The 23,418-nt window shown below is 39.7% G+C and overlaps 1 protein-coding gene across 1 annotated transcript in view; it reads right to left on the bottom strand.

The window, feature by feature from the left end:
- The window catches only part of LOC124791288 (DNA helicase MCM8-like), a 159,986-nt gene that overhangs the window by 12,941 nt on the left and 123,627 nt on the right, over window positions 1-23,418 (bottom strand). The window contains exons 10-11 of the mRNA XM_047257848.1: window positions 12,900-13,112; window positions 12,667-12,800 (exon numbers count right to left, since the gene is read on the bottom strand). Of these exons, the coding sequence (XP_047113804.1) occupies window positions 12,667-12,800; window positions 12,900-13,112 (347 nt within the window). The remainder of the gene's footprint in view (window positions 1-12,666; window positions 12,801-12,899; window positions 13,113-23,418) is intronic.

The following is a 23,418-nucleotide window of genomic DNA, read 5'->3' as shown; positions in this document are numbered from 1 at the left end:
TGGGGCAGGGAGGTGGGAACAAAAGGTTAAAAAAAGGGAGAAGTGGGGAAGAGGGGCAGATGTGTTGGCAGAGGATTGCAAATAAAAAGGAGATGAGGAGATGACAAGGCAGAGGGGGTGGAAATGTTGGGTGGAGGGTGTGGGGACAGTATGTTGCTGTAGGTTGAGGCCAGGATAATTACAGTAGCGAAGAATGTGTTGCAAGGATAACTCCCAGCTGTGCAGTTCAGAAAAGCAAGTGGTGGAGGGAAGGATCTAGATGACTCGGGCACTGAAGCAGCCATTGAAATAAAGTGTGTTATGTTCAGCTGCATGTTGTGCCATAGAGTGGTCGACTGTGTTCTTGGCCACAATTTGGCAGTGGCCATTAGTAATGCCAAAATCAAAAAAATTGCAGTCATTGCAGAAAAGCTGATAAATGGCATGGCTGCTTTCACAGGTGGCCCGGCCACTGATGGGGTGCCTGTCTGTGAAGGCCTTGGTGAGACCCTCAGCATACTGAGCAAGGGAGTTTTGTCACTGCAGATACGCTGTCCCTGGGTGGCCAGGCTATACGGGTGGGACTTTTTGGTGTGAAAGGGATGACAGCTGCCAAAATGGAGGTACTTTTGTTGATTGGTGGGTTTAATGTGGACAGAGGATTGAGCCATCAGAGAGGAGGAGGTCAAGATCTATGAAGGGAGCATTCTGGGTTGAGGAGGACCATGTAAAGCAGATGGGAGAGAAGGTGTTAAGGCTGTGAGGGAACGAAGATAAGTTGTCTTGGCCTTGAGTCCAGACCATGAAGATATCATCAATGAACCTGAATCAGTCTACAGGTTTGGCATTTTGGGAGGCTAGGAAGGTCTCCTGTAGATGGCCCATAAAAAGGCTGGCACAGGAGGGTCCTATGGGGGTGCCCATAGCTGTGCCCCAGATTTGTTTATACATCTCTACTTCAAATACGAAGTAGTTGGGGTTCAGGATCAAGTTAGTGTGATGTATGAGAAATGAGGTAGTGGGTTTGGAGTCTGATGGACATTGGGGGGGAAAGATAGTGTTCAATAACAGTAGACCATGGGCATGTGGGATGTTGGTGTATAGGGAGGTGGCAGCAACAGTGACAAGTAGCAATCCAGGAGGCGAATGGGTGGGGATGCTGGAAAGTCAGTGAAGGAAGTGGTTGGTGTGTTTGACATAGGAGTATAGATTACAGGCAACTGTTTGGATGTGTTGGTCAATGAGGACTGAAATTTTTCCAGTGGGGACACAATAACCAGCCACAATGGGGTCTCGAGGATAGTTGGCAGTGTAGTCCGAGCACACCCCACCAGACAGCATTCACCTATCTCCCCACCTGTACACTACTACACCTTCCCCTTCCCCACCCCCTCCAGATTGCTGGTTGCAACCCATGTGATAGCTGCATTCCGGCCCGAATTCCTGGGGCCATGTGCGTGTGAGGTGTGTTTAGGCATGCGCGCACGTGTGCGTGCGTGTGTGTGTGTGTGTGTGTGTGTGTGTGTGTGTCTTTTACTGACAAAGGATATGGCTGAAAGCTTTAGGTGAGTATTTTTTAATTGTGCTTTTCTGCAATTTGACATGCCTTCTTTATGCTAAGTAGCAATCTGTGTTTCCATACATTGTTGATATTCCTACCTGGAGTTTCCACCATTTCATTTTTGCCGAATGGCTTTCTTGCATCCTACAATCCTGCAGTGTTTTCCTTTATTACCCTTCTCTATAGCATTACTCTTTTCAATGTCTGCTCTTTCTCATCTTTCCTGTGTTTATTCACCACCTTTCAAATTGCATCTACTTCCAAGTCACACTGTATCAACGATTGTTCGCACACAACACAGTCTTCATGACTGTATGGATTGCTGATGCAGCGTCTAATGCACCAGATTCTTTTCTCCAACAGTTATAATTATATTCTTTCCTACTGATCTCAGTTCATCCCTCATCTTGATGTACTGCCCGTGCCACATGAAATTTCGATCCTCGACCTAACCCAGCCCCCTTCCCTCTCTCTTTGCATCTTGCAACACACACACACACACACACACACACACACACACACACACACACACACACACACACACACCTCTTCTTTTCTTTCAACCCCCCCCCCCCCCCCCCACACACACACACCTCTTCTTTTCTTTCAACCCACATTTCTCTACATTTTCAATGTATTTGTGGGTATTTTTACATCGTTTCACACATTTTCATGTATTTTTGTTTATTTTTATGTACCTTTGGGTATTTTTGCTCATCTGTGCGTTTCTGCATGCCTTTGTGTATTTTTAACACATCTTTATTGGTCTCTTCGGTTATCCAGTTCCTCTCACAACCACCAACACCTAGTTTTCCCATTTCAGTGTCATTCCTGTTTCCTTTGCACCATTCCAATTCCAAAAACAATCCTTTTCCCTGGCTAAAACAGAGTCCCAAATATTGTTTCTCAAGTGCTGCCTGAACCATGGAATCCCCCAAATGGCCTAACTGTAAAAATTCCTTTCTCTGGATCCCACCCGTCCTTTCACTGTGACCTCCACCATTTCAGACTCCACCAATCCCCAGCTGTCACAAACCTGGTACTGTAGAAACACATCTCCATGGCTCAGGCAGTCCTCCCTCCCTCCAAGATACTACTACTCTACAATCTCTACGCTGTACATCACATCTCTAAAATTGAAGCCCTTGCTCTCCAGCACCTAGAGGAGTATTCCAGACTCACCTCCATAAGTTATCCAACCTACTGACATACTACTGCCACCTTGGGGCACCACTAGCTAACCCCTATCGTACCCACTGTGTTCCTCCTTGTCCACCACTCATAGCAGCTAAACCCTGTCTAGCTGACCTTTTCAACTTGCCACATTCCCTAAAACTCCCTACCAAATCTCCACCATATCCAGAGCCAAAACATTTCTGTAACACTGTTGTTAACTTTTCCTCCAAAATCCTCAGCTCCACAGAAGTTTCAGTCCTATACAAAGGCCTCACATTTAGCCCTCCACCCAAATCTGACCATGCTGGACTTATCAAAGACCTACTCTCCTTCTCCTGATCCCTGCAATGGAAGCATTTCTTTGCTGCCAATCCCTCCAACCAAAACCACCCCCAATTCCAGCATGGAACCTTGCCTCTTCCAGTTCATACCACCATCCAACCATGATCCTTCCCTTCTCCCAACTAATCACCTACTGGTCAGTTTCCAGGAATTCATTACATCCAACTTAGACTCAACATCCTTCCCCAGGTCCCTTCCTCAGAACACCAACCCTTCAGTTGAAGAAAGAATAGCCATATCTAACCTCAAAACAAATCCTGACCTAATCCTCCTACCTGCAGACAAAGGTTCCACCACTGTGGTTATGAATCGAAGTCACTAACTGGCACAAGACCTTTGCCAATTATCTGACTCCTCCACCTATAAACTCTGCCACAGTGATCCCATCCCAGAAGTCCAACACACGCAACAATCTCTGTTTCAAGCCTTAGGCCCTTCCCAGAACATCTCTCCTGAATCCATTTTCCTCCTCAACCCTATGACACCCTGCACCCCCCCCCCCCTCCCAATCCACAAACCCAACAATTCTGGAAGCCCCATTATGGCTGGTTATTGTGCCCCCATTGAAAGAATTTTGGCCCTCATCAACAAACACCTCCAACCTATTGCTAATAATCTAGATTCCCACATCAAAGACACCAACCACTTCCTTCACTGACCCTCCACCATGACCACCCCTTTACCTCCTGGATCCCTACTTGTCCCTGTTGATGCCACCTTCTTATACACCAACAACCCTCATGCCCTTTTTCTTACTGCTACTGAACACTACCTTTCCTCCCAACATCCTTCAGACTCTAAACCCATGACCTCATTCCTCAAACACCTTACTAACTTTATCCTTACCCACAACTACTACCCATTTGAAGGGGAGGTATATAAACAAATCCGCAGCAAAACCATGGGCATCCCCATAGTACACTACTATGCCAACCTTTTTTATGGGCCATCTATGGGAGACCCTTGTAGCCTCTCAAAACACCAAACATGTAGTCTGGTTCGGATTCACTGATGGTATCTTCGTGATCTGAACTCAGGGCCAAGACACCCTATTTTCATTTCTTCACAACCTCAACACCTTTTTCCCATCAGCTTCATATGCTCCTCTACCCAGCACGCCACCTTCTTTTATGTTGACCTCCCCCTCTCCGAAGGCTCTGTCTGCACCTCTGTCCACATTAAACCTGCCAACCACCAACAGTACCTGCATTCTGACAGCTGTCATCCTTTCACACCATCCCTCCCATATAGCCTGGTCACCTGGGGATGGCATATATGCAGTGACAAAACTCCTTTGCTCAGTATGCTGAGGGTCTCATCAAGGCCTTCACAGACAGGCACAAATCCCCAGACCTAGTGCGTAAACAGATTTCCTGTGCCATTTCCCTCACACCCACAATTCTCCCACCACCCCCAAGAACCAGCCACAAGGGAGTGTCCCCTTCGTCACCCAGTACCATCACGGAGTGGAACAACTGAACCACATCCATCGCCAAGGCTTTGATTAAGTATCATCATGCCCTGAAATGAGGGCCATCCTACCCAAGATATTTCCTACCCACCGAAATTGGTATTCCGTCACCCATCCCACCTCCACAACATTCTAGTTCATCATTATGTCACTTCCAATCCCAAACCCTTGCCACAAGGATCATATACCTGTAGAAGAGCCAGGTGCAAAACCTGCCCAATCAACCCACCCAGCACTTCATATTCCGATCTTGTCACAGGTTTATCCTACTTTGTCAGGGGCCAGGCCACCTATGAAAGCAGCTATGTAATTTACCAGCTTTGCAGCAATCATTGCACAGCTTTTTATATTGATATGACTACCAAACAGCTGCTCACCTGAATGAATGGCTACTGACAAACTGTGGCCAAGGGCAAAATAGAACACTCTACAGCAAAACTGGCAGCTGAACATAACACACCTCACTACCTGAGCCATCTGGATCCTTCCCTCCCCCACTAGCTTTTCTGAACGGCACAGATGGGAGTTATCCTTACAACACGTTCTCTGCTCCTGCAATTATCCCAGTCTCAACTTACAGTAAAATACTGTCCCCACACCCTCCACCAAACATTTTCACCTCATCTGATCTTTCATCCCCCCCCCCCCCCCCCCCCCAATTCCCATCTCCCGCCCCATTTATTTGCAGCCCTCTGCCAAAGCATCCACCTGTCTTTCCCTGCTTCTCTCCTTTTTTGGTCTTTTTGTCCCCACCTCCCTGCCCCACAACCTCCAGACACTGTGGCTGTTGGCAGTCTAGTCCCTGCAGACTACAGCAGAGGTTGTTCGTCTCTCTCCCCACCTGTACACTACTATCCCTTCCCCTTCTCTGCCACCTCTAGATTGCTGCTTGACCTCCCATATGATAGTTCTATTCCAGCCTGAGATGTTGGAGTTGGTGGCCGTGTTTGCGTGAGGTGTGCTTACTTGTGTGTGTGTGTGTGTGTGTGTGTGTGTGTGTGTGTGTGTGTGTGTGTGAGAGAGAGAGAGAGAGATTTAGTGACCTAAGGCCATGGCCAAATGCTTTGAGTGAGTGTCTTTTAATTGTGCCTGTCTGCAGCTTGTCATGTCTTCTTTAAGGTATGCAGCAATCTTCCTTTTCCTACCTATTAATAATTAGAATATGTTAATAAAGGTTCCTAGGTTAACTTTGTTTTGAATTTGTTCCATCTTCTTTTTTAAAAAATGTAAAATACAGACTGACTTTACTGTCACAAACTTCTAAAGCTGGTTCCTTTGTTATTTCAACGATGATCAATTTTACCAGCCTCTTATGCTGAAGTCAATCGGTGCTGTATCAACTAGTACGTATCAATAATTACAGATGTGCTCTTAATTTTTATTGTATTATGAAATAAGAAGAATAGAAGATTCCAAATTATATTTCCCACATTCCAATTAATTATCAAAAGAATGATAATTTAAAGAAAATCATAAATTCTGATCAACATTAGCAGCATTTACAGTATAGTCTGTGGCCTTGCCTCAGCTTTCGATTTTGTGGACCACAACAGTCTATTTGGCACGCTAAAATATTATGGCATTAATGGCACCCCTCTTGCAATGAATGGAGTCTTAACTTCAAAACAGAAAGTGGGAATGCCTACTAACAGATTACACAATCTGAGTAAAGTATCCGGATGCTCTAATGTAATGCAGAATTGACCACTAGAGAGAGGGGGACCTGCTAGTATACAAGGAGGTGGGAAGTATTGTGTTGTCAGTAGAGAAACAGAAGCAGGAGAATGTGTAAGACAGGAGGACTCATTGACTCTGAATGTGAACTAGTCATTGGATGTCCCTTGAGTAACAAATCATCAAGGACATTTCAGCCCAAGTTGACTGTTGACGATTTGTGTGTTAGTGTAAATTTGAAGGAACAACTACCACTAAATAGAGTCCAAGCAGACCTTACATATGGGTGGACAGGGACCATTGAGTTGTGCAGATGCAGACAGTGGTTGAAAATAAATAAATATCACATAAAATCAGCACAAGGAATCACACTTGAGTTCCGGCAATCTAGCTAGCTCATTGACTGTGCATAAGAAGTTAAAAAAAGAATGGGATACATTGGTCGAGCAGCACCAAAGATAAGCATTTCTGTAGTCAGTGCTAAGCGATGCTTGAAGTAGTGCAAAGAGAGACACTACTGGACAGTGGATGACTGGAAATGAGTGGTATGTGATGAATGATGCTATACCCTGCGGCAACCCAATGGAGGGGTTTAGGTTTGTGAATGCCCGGAGAATGTTACCTGCCGTCATTCATAGTGCCGACAGTGAAGCACTGAGGAAGTTGTGTTACACATGGAAGTGTTGATTATGTTTAGGTGTGGTCCACTTATTGTGCTTAATGGCACATTAAATGCAGAATATATGAATAAATTTTACAGCATTGTGTGCTGCATACAACAGAGGAACACTTCAGAGTGATGATTGTATCAGCATGACAATGCACACTGTTGTAAGGCAGCACCTGTGAAGGAACGGTTTGTGGACAACAACATCCCTGAAATGGATTGGTATTCCTGAGCTGAACTCAATGGAACACCTTCAGGACGAGTTAGAATGTAGATTTCACTTCAGACTCCAGTGTCCAACATCACTACCTTTGCTCGTTTCCTTTCTTGAGAACAAATGGTCTGGCATTCCCCAATAGACATTCAGACAGCTCACTGAATTGGCCCCAACAGAGTTCAAGCTACTATCAAAGTAGGGGAGAACAAAATCCATACAATACGCACAAGTAGGTGTCTGGGTACTTTTGATGAAACTACCCTCAGGTTGTTTTTAAACTACATAAATGATCTGGCAATATCTCTGGCAGATGCACGTCCATGTCCATGAAGTTCTCACTAAGTTAAGTGATTAATAATGAAATAAGAGCTAATTTAGTTAATATTATACTTTAGACTACTGTATTTACTTCTTCACTAGGCTGTCTATTGACGGTTTCGCTTTTCTGAGTGTATTTATATCGAAAAGAAAGTATTTCGTAAAGGCCGATAGTCGTTAGGTTTGTTTACATTTTATGCACAAATTTCGGGCGAGTGCAGACCTTTATTTTTTTGACTAGACTTAGCATTTTGAAGTTAAATTATTTCGTGTCTATCATACCGACTTTAGGTAGTTAATTAGAACTTTCAAAAGTAAGTTTAAAAGTTTGTTTGCATTAGTGTTTAGTTACGTATTAGTATAGGCTATGAATCTTCAGTGATCTTGTGCCAAGTTATTCTCTGCTTTTGCGTAAGATATTAGCAGATACTGTAAGGGGGGAAGGAAATCTGAAGGAAGAGGCATTCCGTGACGACTGTAGATTAAGGTTTCATTGGGGGGCGAATGTAGCGGCGAGGAAGCGGGGTAGATCATAAGGTCCTTCCATGGCAATGTAGGTTATGTAGGAAGGACAGAAAAATTGCTGAACTGGAGGCAAAAATGTGTGCCCTTAAGGCTGAATTAGAAAACGCGAATTTCGAATTATGTAGGCTAAAGGGGGAAAAGAGATGGAATGCTGGGGAAAGGTAGCAAGCAAAGGACATAAAAGGGAAACTGTTGAAACAGCTTTAGAAATTCCATTAATAAATCATTTTGGCTTGCTATCTGAAGTAGTGGAGGAAGGGCCTCATCCAGACGTAGATTAATGTAGGTTGAAGCAGAATAGTAGCTTAAAGAAAAAAAAAAAAGGACAGGTTGGGGTCAAAGCAGAATAGGAGAAGAAGAATTCTGCTTCTAGGTAGCAGTCATGGGAGGGGTGTACGCCAGCAGCTTCAGGAGAAATTAGGTGAAGGGTACCAGGTCACAAGTTTTGTGAAAACAAGTGCTAGCCTTAGCCAGGTGACAGAAAACTTAGGTCAGTTATGCAAGGACTTTGAGAAGGGAGATCAGGTAATTATAGTTGGGGGAACAGGAAACAGCCTGGCTATGAATCTAAGATATAGTATTAGGAGTGACCTGGACAATATAGGAGCAGAAACTGGGCACACAAATGTGGGGTTTGTGGAGGTCTTTAAGTGACATGATCGGCCCTGGTAAACATTGGTGTAAGGTGTGTTAACACTGAGCTGAACAGGATGCTCCAGGCACCAGCAAAATCTCACACGAGTGTTGCTCCAGTTGAATGGCCTGCACCTAAATAGGAAGGGGAAAGATAAGTTAGCTTCACTATTAGCAGATACTGTAAGGTGGGCCACAGTCACACAAAGGATGATCCCTGCAGTTAATGGGACCAGGCAGACAGGTTTTTCAGGTTAAAGCCAAAGTTCAGACAGACAATGATCAAGAAAAATAGAATAAAAGAAGCTTCATGTACAGTAAATAGGCATAAAGCTAACTGTAATTCTAATGTAACTGAAATTGTAATGTGAAATGCCTATGAGAATATTGCACTTGCTGTAGATGTAACCATATGAGATGTGTGGTTTTCATCGTAATGTTACAGTTGAACCATTCCCTATGAAATATTATGTTAGCAATAAAACTGAACTTTGTACAGAAATATTTAACAAGTTTCCTTAAAGAGGAGTATTAATTTACTTCATCAAAACATCAGGGGAATAAAAAATTAAGTAGATGAACTGTTAGTGTGTTTAGATGATCTCAAAAACGAGAATTAGATTGATATACTTTGTCTGTCTGAACACCATGTAACTGTAAGAATGGAAAGTGTCAGTATAAATGGGAAACAATTAAGCATCTTACACTTGCAGCTATAACATGGATAAAGGAGAAGTTGCCATTTACACAAAACAAGGGTATAAGTACAAAACAGTAGAAGTAAGCAAATTTTGTGTTGATCAGCACTTTGAAGTTTGTGCATGTGAACTACAGGAAGATAATGTAGTGTTGGTTTTAGCAACAGTGTACAGGTCCCCATTAGGAGATTGGGACCTATTCATAAAAACGTTTGACTCCCTATTATGTTGTCTGTCAGACAAAAAGAAGAAGTTATTAATCTGTGGCAATTTCAAAGTAAACTCTCTAAGCAATTCTGATCAGACCATAATGCACAACTGATTAACTTACAAAGCAGGGTGTGCAGTTCATAAACAGTTAAGTAAAAGTGTAAGGCTGGTCAACCCAGTATCTACACAGCACTTCAGAGAAAGTTTAAGAAAAGTAAATGGGGGATATGTATGTAACGAGCCAAATGCCAATAATAAATGTAACATATTTCTTGATAAATGTAACACCAAACAGTTTTCAAAGAAACCTTGGATCACTACATGTATTAAAAGTGTCTGCAGAAAGGAAAAGAAAATTGTATGAGGCAGCAAGAATTAGTAAAAATCCAGAAGTAATTTTATACAATAAAAATTATTGTAACACACTGAGAAAAGTTGTCAGAAAATAAAAAAAATATGTATATTAGAGATGAAATTAACAACTCGGGCTATAAAATCAAATCAGTATGGAATGTTGTTAGAAGAGAGACCGTAAAAGTAACCACTGGGGTAGATAGTATTACTATTAAAGAGAATGAGACCATTTTAATCAACAGTATACAAGTAGCTAATGTATTTAACAACCATTTCTTAAGTGTAGGTAAAAATTGGTGAGAATAGTTCAAAAGAAAAAGCCATGCAGCACAGAGAAGAGTCAGTTTTGGGAAATCCGAGTCAGATTAATTTTCATCACCAGCCTCTTGTGAAATAAGGACAAATCATTAAATCTTTGAAAAATAAATGTTCTGTTGGAGTAGATGACATTTCTAACAAGATATTAAAACAATATGGAGCAGTTACAGCTGATGTTCCGAGTCACATCTGTAATGAATCACTAACTCAAGTACTTTGCCAGAAGGGTTAAAATATGCCATTGTCAACCCTGTCTACAAGCAAGGGGACACCACAGATGTCAATAATTACCATCCCGTATCCTTGCTTACAGCATTTTCAAAAATTGTCAGGAGAGTAATGTACTGAAGAGTGGTTAGCCATCTCAGCAGCAATGAGATACTCAGAAAATCACAATTTCAAAAGTGCCGTTCTACTGAGACAGCAATGTACAATTTCACTGCCCACATAAAAGAGGCTTTAAATAGTAAAATGTCAGCAATAGGAATTTTCTGAGACTTATCCAAAGCTTTTGATTGTGTGAACATGACATTATGTTACATAAATTACAATTCTATGGTATAAATGGAACAGCATATGAGTAGTTAAGTCATATCTACAGAACAGGAAGCAAAAAGCTGCTTTATATGGTTTAAGTGATTTAAGGAAGTTTTCCACTTCACCTAACTGAGGTGAAATTGCATTAGGTGTTCCACAGGGTTCAACCATGGGTCCCCATCTCACCTAACTGAGGTGAAATTGCATTAGGTGTTCCACAGGGTTCAACCATGGGTCCCCATCTGTTCTTGATATATTTGTACGACTTTCCTTCATATCTGAAACAAGAAGCTAAACTGACACTGTTTGCTGATGATACAAGCACCATTATTAATCCGGTGAAATAAACTCCAATAGAAAATGATACAAATAGTGTCTCTGGAAAAGTTATTGCTTGGTTTCCTGCGAATGGGCTTGCTCTGAAATTTGAAAAAACACAGTTCATCCAATTTGCTACTGCAAGGAGTACAATTCCTTCAATAAATATAACACATCAGCAGAAGTCAGTAGCCAGGTTAGAGCATACCAAGTTTTTGGGTGTACATATAGGTGAGAATCTTCATTGGAAAATTCACATTTTGGATCTCCTAAAGCAACTAGGTTCAGCAACTTTTGCAATAAGAATAATTGCTAATTTTGAGGATACAGAAATTAGCAAGCTAACATACTTTGCATACTTTCACTCTCTGATGTCATATTTTGGGGTAACTCAACACTTAGGCAAGAAGTATTCACTGCTCAAAAGAAAGTGGGGCTCATAGTCACACATCTCTTTAAAAGATTAGGAATTCTTACAACAGCCTCACAGTACATTTACTTAGTAATGAAATTTGTTCACAACAACATGGAGAAGTTTAAAAACAACACTGACATTCATGATTATAATGCCAGAAGAAAGAAAAACTTACACTATCCTCTATTTATCCTATCTTTGGCACAGGAAGGGGTAAAATACGCTGCTATAAAACTCTTCGATAAATTACCAGATGAAATAAAATGTCTGACAGACAGCAGTAACAGTTTTAAAGATAAACTGAAATCATTTCTCCTTGACAACTCCTCCTATACACCACAGATGAATTTTTGAATAGGAATAAATAAATTAATAGGTATAATACATGTATTTTGTGCCATTTAAGGGTATGCAGTAGGTAACAAAAATGAGAGAGAGAGAGAGAGGAGAGAGAGAGAGAGAGAGAGAGAGAGAGAGAGAGAGAGAGAGAGAGAGAAGAAAAGAAACAACACCTCAACATTCATGTGTGCAATTCTTATGCATTTGACATATCCTTCAATAACAAATTAAAAAGGAGTCTATGTGTAGGTGAACCAATTAAGAAGCTAAGTTCAACATGTTTCTGTTGCTGATAGTAAAAAACTGTTTCAGTTGAACTATGAGTTACAAACACAATACAAGACACAAAAAGAATTTTGATGGACTTTGCTTTCTTCTTAAGGGTTCTGTCCTAAAATTCCTTCGTTTATAAATTCTCTTATCTGCATTTGTACAGTACGTATGGACTCATTCCATGACCAAGTAGCTATGGCTTACATAGTGCCATGGAACATGGTAAGATAAACAAATAAAATGAAATTAATTGCTGGTTAATGAAATCACTGTCTACTGAAGTAAATTTAGTGCCTTTGTGTTTGACTGCACAATTTTCATCCTTAAGCTATCTAATAACAATAAGGATAATTCACTAAATTCAGTGTTCGTAACTTATTTTGTTGTTACCTACATCAAAGCAACAGGTAAGCATTTGTAGATATTTTGTGTGCAGCAATTTTTATTCATTTTCTGTTTATAATTTTTCTGATTATTTTTGCTCTCTTCTTTGAAAGTTGTGTATTCTTTGATCATATCAAATTTCTGGTATCTCAAACTATAATTTTCGATATTTAGCAAGCACACAGCTAACTCGGAGAAATGACACTTTCTACTGGTGGAGAACAACAGGGAGAACATAAAATAATTATGAAAATTACCTCAAAGAGCGCTCTATATCTTGAGCGTCAGACACCTGAGAACAGGCAGGGGCACTTGCTGGTTTCAGAACTTCTTTGTTTTTAATTCCTGAATGGAGAGCCATGACATGCTCTGAGAGTAAACTGTCCAAGTGCTGTAATTACAAAGTTTCAATAATGAAGGCACAAAACGAAGTTTTACTTGTAGTGAAATTATCTAGTTATTTACAGAATATTGAACTTAATGACTTTACCTCATTTGGACGGTCCATTAGGATAAACACTAGATCGAACCGAGAGAGAAGTGCTGATCCCATACGCAAGTTTTCTGAAACTGTCTTTGCTCTGTTATAATGTCCACCAACAGGATTGGCAGCTGCTAAAATTGATGTTCTTGCAGGTAAAGAGCAAACTATCCCTGCTTTAGCTATACTGATACTCTGTTGTTCCATTGCTTCAAGAAGTGCCTTAAATAAAGAAATCCACTCATTAACTGTAAGCCTTTTTCAATATAATTATAATAATGTTGTAACAGACATGAAATTTGTAAGACTTCTTAAAAAGGAAACTCTCCCTCCAGAACTTCACACTGGAGATAAAGGTACAATCAATTAAAAAAAAAAAAAACTATAAACTTTATATGTTTGTTTAGTTAAGGTAAAAAATATTACTCAACAGTTTCAAAACAATGGATCTGCTCATCGTTCTAGTTGATTATCATTCATGAACACAACGAGGTACGATCTTTCAAGAACATAACGTACAACATTTTCATCCCATAGCAGACACTAAGCAACATTTACTTATGTTTATTTTTGCTACACACATTCACATTTGACATAAAGAAAAAAAGAAACAGTTAAGAACCTATACCTTAAAAAATGAAAGCATGTAAGGAATTAATTAGGCAGCATGTACATTACAATTTGAATAAGCACAAATAAAAGTAGAGAGCAGAGTGTGTGCTTTAGAAATTGCAAAATTCCCTACATTATATAATAACTGCGCTTTGCACTATGTGTTAATCACAATTTGAAACAAGGAAATCAAACTAGAACCTAACTAAAATTATAGTTGTTATTCTTGTTATCAAAAACATATATAATTGCATTTTCTTCAAAACACTGAACATCTGGTACCCAACACTGCAGTTACATTGAATATTTCAAGTACCCATTGATTGAGTCTGAGTGCTCCTGTGCCACATCGAGGATGAATGGCATAGTACAAAAGTATATAAAATGAGATAATTATATGGAAAAAATATGCCATCATTCTGTTTATCTGTGGGGAACTACAGTTACAGACAGACTGCAGAGGACTAATAGCTTGGGATGAATATCACAGACATAATGAGGTTTATGACATCCTCACTAACTGCCATCATTGGTGTCTATAAGAATACCGATAGGTAAAACGTTCCTGTTGACGAATGAGACAAACTGTAATCTTTTAATTTTAAGAGATTGTGAAAAATGCTAAATAGTTTTGGAACAGGAAAATAATTCAGTAACATTCAAACACATATCTTGACAAATTAGAGGTACTGTTGATCACATTGCCACATTATTTTCACTTGCTGCAGGAAGTACTGGAGCAATTCTCTTGGAACATGTTGCTTCCCTGCATCATTATAAATAATGTTCTCACAAATACAATTTTTGGACATCTATAACTTATTTGCCGTTTCTTCCGTTCTCACTTTTCCATTACAAATTTTCTCATTAACCACCAAACTGAGCAAGAATTCTCTCAAACCTGAGACATAAGAGTGTCAAACTGAGCCAAAACTGAGCCAAAACAAAAGTCCAAACAGAGCTATCCAGTTGCAGAAATGGTCACATATATAATCTTTTAACAATCAAAGAAGTGCTTATTTTTTTTGTTAATACTTACCATATAATTTACTCCTTTGATAATACCTGTAAGACAATTACAATTTTATTACCCAAATGACTTATCCACAAGATTCCTGTTAAAATTTACACAACAGTTTAGATCAAAACAATTACAATGGCCATTTTTATCAACATTTTCCATTTTTGATGAAATTACTCGACTTTTCACATTTAACTTTCGGTAATATTTTTTCTTATTTATTTTTGGCTTTAACATTTGCCCACAAGAATTAGAATATTCCTCAATGTTGCCCTCCCCCTCCGAGATGGCTACGCCAGTACCTCTATCAATATCACACCTACCATCAACCAGCAATACCTCCTCTTTGACAGCTGCCATCCATTCCATTACAAGACATCCCTTCAATACAGCCTAGCCACCCCTGGCCATCGCATCTGTAGTGATGATCAGCCTCTCTCAAAATACACCAATGGTCTCACTGAGGTCTTCACAGATTGTAATTCCCATCCCAACCTTGTACAGAAACAGATCTCCCATGCCTTATCCCTCCAGGCGCCCACCAACTCCCCTCCCAACATCTGGCCATAGAGGAGCATTTCCCCTCATGACTCGGTACCACCCAGGACTGGAGAAACTGAATCACATTCTCCGCCAGGGTTTCAACTACCTCTCGCCATGCCCTATAAAATGAGGAATGTCCTACCCAATATCCTTCCCACCCCTGCCACAGTGGTGTTCTGCCACCCACTGAACCTACACAACATCCTTGTCCATCCCTACACAACCCCTGTTGCCAACTCCTTGCATCATATCCCTGCAATACACCTAGATGCAAGACCTGTCCCATACATCTTCTGACCACCACCTACTTTAGTCCAGTCACAAGCATCACTTATCCCATGAAAGGCAGGGCTACCTGTGAAACCAGGCATGTGATTCTACAAGCTAAGCTCAACAACTTTGGTGCATCCTACATGGGCAAGACAACTAACAATCTGTCTGTCTGCATGAACACATGCCGACAAACATCTGGACCACTCAGTTGCCGAGCACATTTCCCAATGCAACGTTCTTCATTTTAATGACGGCTTCATAGCCTGTGCCATCTGTATCCTTCCCACTAACACCAGCTTTTCTGACTTGTGCAGATGTGAACCCTCTCCACAATATATCCTACATTCCCTCCTAACCTCAATCTTTGTTAGTCACCGTTCTCATTCACACACCCAGTTCCCTGTTCCCACTCTGCCCTTCTATTCCACCAATACACCCACAATCTTACTACTTCTCTCCTTTTCTGCTGTCCACCCTCCGCCCTCCATCTAACCTCCCGACTGCACCTAGCTGCCCTACACTCTCCCCACATTGTCCCTATGCTCCCACAAGCATCACTTTACGATCCCCTACCCCTCCCCACTCCCTGCCACACAGTTGCTTCTGCTAGTTGCAGTCTGATCTTGGCAGCCAAAGGCTGTATTCTGATGAAGGTGTGTCTGGCCGAAAGCTTTGTTTGACAGTCTTTTTGCTGTGTCTATCTGCAACTCAGCATCTCCACTGTTTTGCATTACACTGTCAGAATTATAATTAATATAATCTGTCCAGTAAACATAACTCTTCAATATCAGACATCTTCACATAAAAATTACATGAATTATGTGATTTTAACAATACAGTGTTTTACATACCCTTTTCATTATTTGATTTGGTCAACTATTTTGTTTACAAAATAATGAGTGTACATAAAAGAAAAATTACAGAGAAATGAGCATAACTGAAGAGCACTAATGTAAAACTATGAAACAATATAAGAATTGAAAAATTAGCTTCGAAAAATGAAATATTAAAGAGAATCACAAAGTATATTAGTTGCATGTTTTGTACTGCTCGGTAGGCAAGTCTCTGTCTGGTTCATTACACATGTAATGGTGAAAGATGGTTTTGCACCACCATGCCTCGACAAAAACATGACTGTTGTAGGTTTGATTACTCTTTAAATAAATATTTGACAATTTCTTGTGTATCTGGCAGAAGATTACAGTGCTGGAGACAACAAAAATATTTTGTAGCACATCATTCATGATATGTAGTGCCTGCCTTTGTTGAGACAATGGCATAGGACACAGAAACACTAACTCCAGAGTGGAACAACAGAGTCATGATGCCTGCTTACAAACATCATCAAACTGTGAGTTACCTGTACCTCAACACATGACCCAACAGATGAATATTCACTGACATCTGTGCCACAACATGTGAATCAAGCTCGTAATGGCAACACTTGCAAACACATTTAGAATATTATTGAATGACAGTGAGTCCTCACTTCCTTTTTATCAATGGGATCTATATGAACTTATTGCTATGTCCCAAAAAAATATATGTAGTAAATGCCTCTTTCTATGATGTAATAAATAATCTAAGTTCATATTTTCAATGATGTATCTTCAATATTCAGGTAAATATCATTTCAGTGCAGATTGTAAAGATAACATATTCACTTAATAATTTCCTAATCTAATGCTTATCTCATTATTCAATGGCTTCATTGTCTTCTTCAGGGGTGATGAATGTTGCCTTAGGTTTAGAATTACAAAGAAGCTGTAATTTTCTTCATAAATCAAAGTAAATAATGCAAGTAGCATCAATTATTAAATCATCTTAAAACAATTTCCTTATGTGTTCTCTGTCCTGTATTTTGCCTTCAAAATAATCTTCAAACGACAATACATTTCGCCTTCCCAACAATTACACAACAACTTCTTTACAGAAAAATGAAAGCAACTACCAGTTCTATTATAATCACCATGAACAGCAGCTTACACCAAGCATGATGTGAACATGAATATCATCCAAACAATGCTTTCTTTTATAATAGTTGTTAAAGCCGAATTTATTGTACAATTAATCATCAGGAGCAAAACAGAGAGTAATAACATTAACTGTATCAGTAAAAATATTACTTTACTTATTTTTCTATAAATTTTAAGTAAAAATAAAAAGAAATTGAAGAGGGAAAAAGTTTTATGTAGTTTCAGTTTCAAATAAACTATCACAATTATTTAGTACATAACAAATGAATCCAAAAGCTTAAGTTACATATCAGTATGTACATATAAAGTGCTGGACTTGGTTGTATCACAATGTCCTGATGAATTCTAGCTGGTTTTGTTGGCAAGGAGGAACAAAAATGCTAACAGGTGAATGGTCGTAATGTTCTGATTTATCTGTGTTTATGCAGAAGACTTTATTGGTTATTATCTATTTCCAGTATATGAGCTATTCATTTAGGTTATGAAGGGTTCTCACTTTACCCTTATTGTTGTTTGTTCTACAGGGGCATTTCCTGTGGGATGCCCATTGGAAAGTGCATATGGTTTCAGTAGTGAACTTTCTAATCATTAGACATACACAATCCGTACAGAGCGGAGGCCACGCAAACTAACAGCTGAGATACATTTGTACAAGCATTCCATGATTCCAAGACTTCTGTGTGTGTTTGTATAGTCAAGAGATGGATTAGAAACACAGATGGTGGACAATAAAATAATGATATTTTGAAGGGAATGCCAGATGAAAGATCTATCAGATTCCTCTCCATAATGCAAAACATATTTACTAAAATTCCTCCTCCCATGAACCATGGACCATGGACTGTAGCGCTGGTGCGGAGGCTTGCTTGCCTCAGCGATACAGATAGCCGTACCTTAGGTGCAACCACAACGGAGGGGTATCTGTTGGGAGGCCAGACAAACATGTGGTTTCTGAAGAGGGGCAGCAGCCTTCTCAGTAGTTGCAGGGGCAACAGTCTGGATGATTGACTGATCTGACCTTGTAACCTTAACCAAAATGGCCTTGCTGTGCTGGCACTGTGAACGGCTGAAAGCAAGGGGAAACTACAGTCATAATTTTTCCCAAGGGTATGCAACTTTACTGTATCATTAAATGATGATGGCATCCTCTTGGGTAAAATATGCTGGAGGTAAAATAGTCCCCCATTTGGATCTCCGGGCGGGAACTACTCAGAAAGGATGTTGTTATCAGGAGAAAGAAAACTGGCATTTTACTGATCAGAGCATAGAATGTCAGATCCCTTAATCATGCACGCAGGTTAGAAAATTTAAAAAGGAAAATGGATAGGTTAAAGCTAGATATAGTGGGAATTAGCGAAGATCGGTGGCAGGAGGAACAAGACTTCTGGTCAGGTGAATACAGGGTTATAAATACAAAATCAAATAGGGCTAATGCAGGAGTAGCTTTAATAATGAATAAAAAAATAGGAGCGTGGGTAAGGTACCACAAACAGCACAGTGAATGCATTATTGTAGTCAAGATAGGTATGAAGCCCATGCCTACCCCAGTTGTACGAGTTTATACACCAACTAGCTCCGCAAATGATGAAGAGATTGAAGAAATGTATGCTAAGATAAATAAATTATTCAGATAATGAAGGGAGATGAAAACTGAATAGTCATGCAGGAGTGGAATTCGATAGTAGGAAAAGGAAGAGAAGGGAAAGTAGTACGTGAATATGGAATGGGGGATGAGGAATGAAAGAGGAAGCCGCCTGGTATAATTTTGCATAGAGCATAACTTAATCAGGATCATGAAAGAAGGTTGTCTACGTGGATGAGGTCTGGAGACACTGGAATGTTTCAGACTGATTATATAATTGTAAGACAGAGGTTTAGAAACCAGCTTGTAAACTGTAGGACATTTCCAGGGGCAGATGTGGACTCTGACCACAAACTATTGGATATGAACTGTAGATTAGAACTGAAGAAACTGCAAAAAAGAGGAAATTTAAGGTACTGGGACCTGGATAAACTGAAAGAACCAGGGGTTGTAGATAGTTTCAGAGAGAGCATCAGGGAATGATTGACAAGAGCAGGGGGAAGAAATACATTAGAAGAAGAATTGGTAATTTTGAGAGATGAAATAGTGAAGGCAGCAGAGGATCAAATAGGTAAAAAGATGAGGGCTAGTAGAAACACTTGGGTAACAGAAGAGAATTCAATTGATGAGAGGAGAAAATATAAAAATGCAGTAAATGATGGAGGCAAAAGTGAATACAAATGTCTCAAAAATGAGATCATCAAGAAGTGCAAAATGGCTAAGCAGGAATGGCTAGAGGACAGATGTAAGAATGTAGTGGCATATATCACTAGGGGGTAAGATAGATACTGCCTACAGGAAAATTAAAGAGACCTTTGGAGAAAAGAGAACCACTTGTACGAATATCAAGAGCTCAGACGGAAAACCAGTTCTAAGCAAAGAAGGGAAGACCGAAAGGTGGAAAGAGTATATAGAAGGTCTATACAAATGAGATGTACTTGAGGGCAATATTATTGAAATGGAAGAGGACGTCGATGAAGATGAGATGGGAGATATGATACTGCACGAAGAATTTGAAAGAGCACTGAAAGACCTAAGTCGAAACAAGGGCCCAGGAGTAGACAACCTTCCATTAGAACTACTGGTGACCTTGGGAGAGCCCTGACAAAACTCTGTCATCTCGTGAACAAGATGTATGAGACAGTCGAAATACCCTGACTTCAAGAAGAATATAATAATTCCAATCCCAAAAAAAGCCGGTGTTAACAGGTGTGAAAATTACCAAACCATCAGTTTAAGAAGTCATGCCTGCAAAATACTAAGACGAATTCTTTACAGACGAATGGAAAACCTGGTAAAAGCCGACCTCCAGGAAGATCAATTTGGATTCCCTAGAAATCTTGGTACACATGAGGCAACACTGACCCTACGAATTATCTTAGAAGATAGATTAAGGAAAGGCAAACCTACATTTCTAGCATTTGCAGACTTAGAGAAAGCTTTTGACATTGTTGAGTGAAATACTCTCTTTCAAATTATTAAGGTGGCAGGGGTCAAATACAGGGAGCGAAAGGCTATTTACAACTTGTACAGAAACCAGATGGCAGTCATAAGAGTCAAGGGGCATGAAAGGGATGCAGTGGTTGGGAAGGAAGTGAGAAAGGGTTGTAGTCTATAGCTTTGAGGTTTGCCGACAACACTGGAATTCTGTCACAGACAGAAAAGGACTTGGAAGAGCAGATGAACAGAAGGGATGGTGTCTTGAAAGGAGGATATAAGATGAACATCAACAAAATCAAAACAAGGATAATGGAATGTAGTAGCATTAAATCAGGTGCTGCTGAGGGAATTAGATTAGGAGATGAGACACTTAAAAGTAGTAGATGAGTTTTGCTATTTAGGGAGCAAAATAATTGATGATGGTCAAAGTAGTGAGGATATAAAATGGCAAGAAAAGTGTTTCCGAAGAAGGGAAATCTGTTAACATCGAGTATAAATTTAAGTGTCAGGAAGTATTTTCTGAAAGTATTTGTATGGAGTGTACTCATGTATGGAAGTGAAACATGGTTGATAAATAGTTTAGACAAGAAGAGAATAGAAGCTTTTGAAATGTGGTGCTTCAGAAGAATGCTGAAGATTAAATGGGTTGATCACGTAACTAATGAGCAGGTACTGAACAGAATTGGGAAGAAGAGGAATTAGTGGCACAACTTGACAAGAAGAAGGGATCAGTTGGTAGGACAGGTTCTGAGGCATCAAGTAATCATCAATTTAGTACTGGAGGGAAGTGCGGAGGGTAAAAATCATAGAGGGAGACCAAGAGATGAATATACTAAGCAGGTTCAGAAGGATGTAGGCTGCAGTATGTACTGGGAGATGAAGCAGCTTGCACAGGATAGAGTAGCATGGAGAGCTGCATCAAACCAGTCTCAGGACTGAAGACCACCACAACAACAACAACAACAACAACAAACTCACAAAAATTATCACCATCCAAATAGATGAAAAAATTTGAATGTTAACACACGAAGGACCGTACCTGTCAATCTGACTGGTGAGTGTTGTTTAACATTTAATAAGTAGTGTACATTTTAATTTAGGGGCCTTATGTTTCTTAATTTTTAATGTACCTTGGTATTTAATAATTTCTCTAAATGACAAACGTCCATTACAAAAAATGAATTAATTTTATCTTAAAGGACTGCAGTCACTTATTCTGATGGGCGAGATATTTTTTAAGTTTCATTTCTGTAAAAATGCAACAATGGATTTTTTCCATCCGCTTGGCTTATTTTATTTTATTTTTGTGATCTCATTCCCTCTCACTCTTTACAGTTTACTTTATTTGGTGTAAGAGTGGACATAATGATGAGCAGGGTGATAAAAATGACAAAAATTATAAAGATGGCACGGAAACAAATCGTATCCATCTCAGCATGCAGAAGGTGGAAATGTAGAGACTGCAGCTGACAGAAAAATGTGGACTCTACTTGCACCAGGGCATGCACCTGTGAGATTAGTGCAGCACAACAGTTGGAGGCAGTTTCTAGAGTGCATGGCGAGCGTCGATAGACAATGCTATTCTACAGAACATTTAAAAATAAAAAAAATAAAAAATAAAAATAAAATAAAATAAAAAATATACAGACACTAGAACCTGAGAATGTCTCCAGGATGACAAATGCGTACGCGATGTTGTCCAATTAGAAGTTGTCATAGATATAATGTATGCATCTGGAGAGTATGGAGGAAAAAATTTCCTTCTGAAAGTTCTGTAGTCTGAAGTGTGGTGGCCGGCATTTTTTTTCTTGCACTACAGCAAGAAATAAGTTCATAGAAGTCAAGCAATCTTTAATATTTGATGACAAACATACTCTTGCTGAAAGACTCAAGATTGATGGCTTCGCAGCAGCTTCACTAGTCTGGAATTAATTTGTAGCTAACTGAAACCAGATGCTTGTATAACTGTAAATGAGCAGCTCTATCCATGCAAAGCTCCGTGCCCCTACATACAATACACAAGTAATAAACCAGACAAATTTTGTTTGAAGTTCTGGCTTGCAGCAGAAGCCAGTAGTAAATATATGGTAAATGGATTTCCTTACTTGATTAAACAGAGTGAAAGACCCACCAACATACCTGTTGCAGAACATGTTGTTACATGTCTCATGCAACCTCACACTTCGAACGGAAGAAGTGTAACATGTGACAATTTCTTCACAGCTAAACATCTTGCAGAGCAGCTGATGCAGGAGATCACAATCATGGTGTGCACACTGAAGAAAACCCAAAGAGAACTTCCACCTTCTGCTGCTGGATCTCTGTATGATACTATTTTATACAAATATTGTGACACAATAATTGCTTCCTAGCAGATGAAGAGCAAGAAAAATATTGTTCTATTGAGCACACTGCACCAGCTAGTTGCGATGGGTGAACAAACACAGAAGAAACACTCTGGAAGTGTCAGCTGCTACAATTCCACTAAATTTGGAGTTGTTATTCTGGACAAGATGTCTCATCTGTACACTTTTCAAGTTTGGCTGCTGCACATGGCCTACACATGTGCTTTTCATCGTCCTAGACTTTGCTAGAATCAATGCTGTATTCTTTACAGAGACAACATTAGAAAAAGTTAGCCAGTGAATGTTTCTTTTCAGATTTGCAGAAGAACTCCCTTGTGTGTATGTACAACCAATGGGAAATGACTTGTTCATACATTCATTAGGACCACTGCAATACGTAAGGAACCAGTGCAAAAGACCTGTTCGATAGGAGAAAGCAAAAGTTCAAACAAAACTAAAAATCTGTGTGTGCAGTGTAAGAAATTCATACTTAGTCCACATGCTACAAGAGTAAAAAGAACAAAGATGATGGCTTTGATTGAAAAGATCTCATAGAGAGAGAGAAATATGTTATTTTCTCATTATTGCCACAGCAATGTGTGTCCATTTTTCTTTATTTTTCTTACTAAATACATGGTGGAGTAAAAGTCATACTGATAAAACTGTTATTGTATAATTATATGTTCATTTGCATTTGTAAGTTTAGTTTAAACTGATTTTGTATTTACAATGTATT

Source organism: Schistocerca piceifrons, chromosome 1, assembly GCF_021461385.2.
Source record: "Schistocerca piceifrons isolate TAMUIC-IGC-003096 chromosome 1, iqSchPice1.1, whole genome shotgun sequence".
Classification (NCBI taxonomy): Eukaryota; Metazoa; Arthropoda; class Insecta; order Orthoptera; family Acrididae; genus Schistocerca; species Schistocerca piceifrons.
The sequence above is the reverse complement of the archived record's forward strand: the minus strand, read 5'-3'. Positions and strand labels throughout refer to the sequence as shown.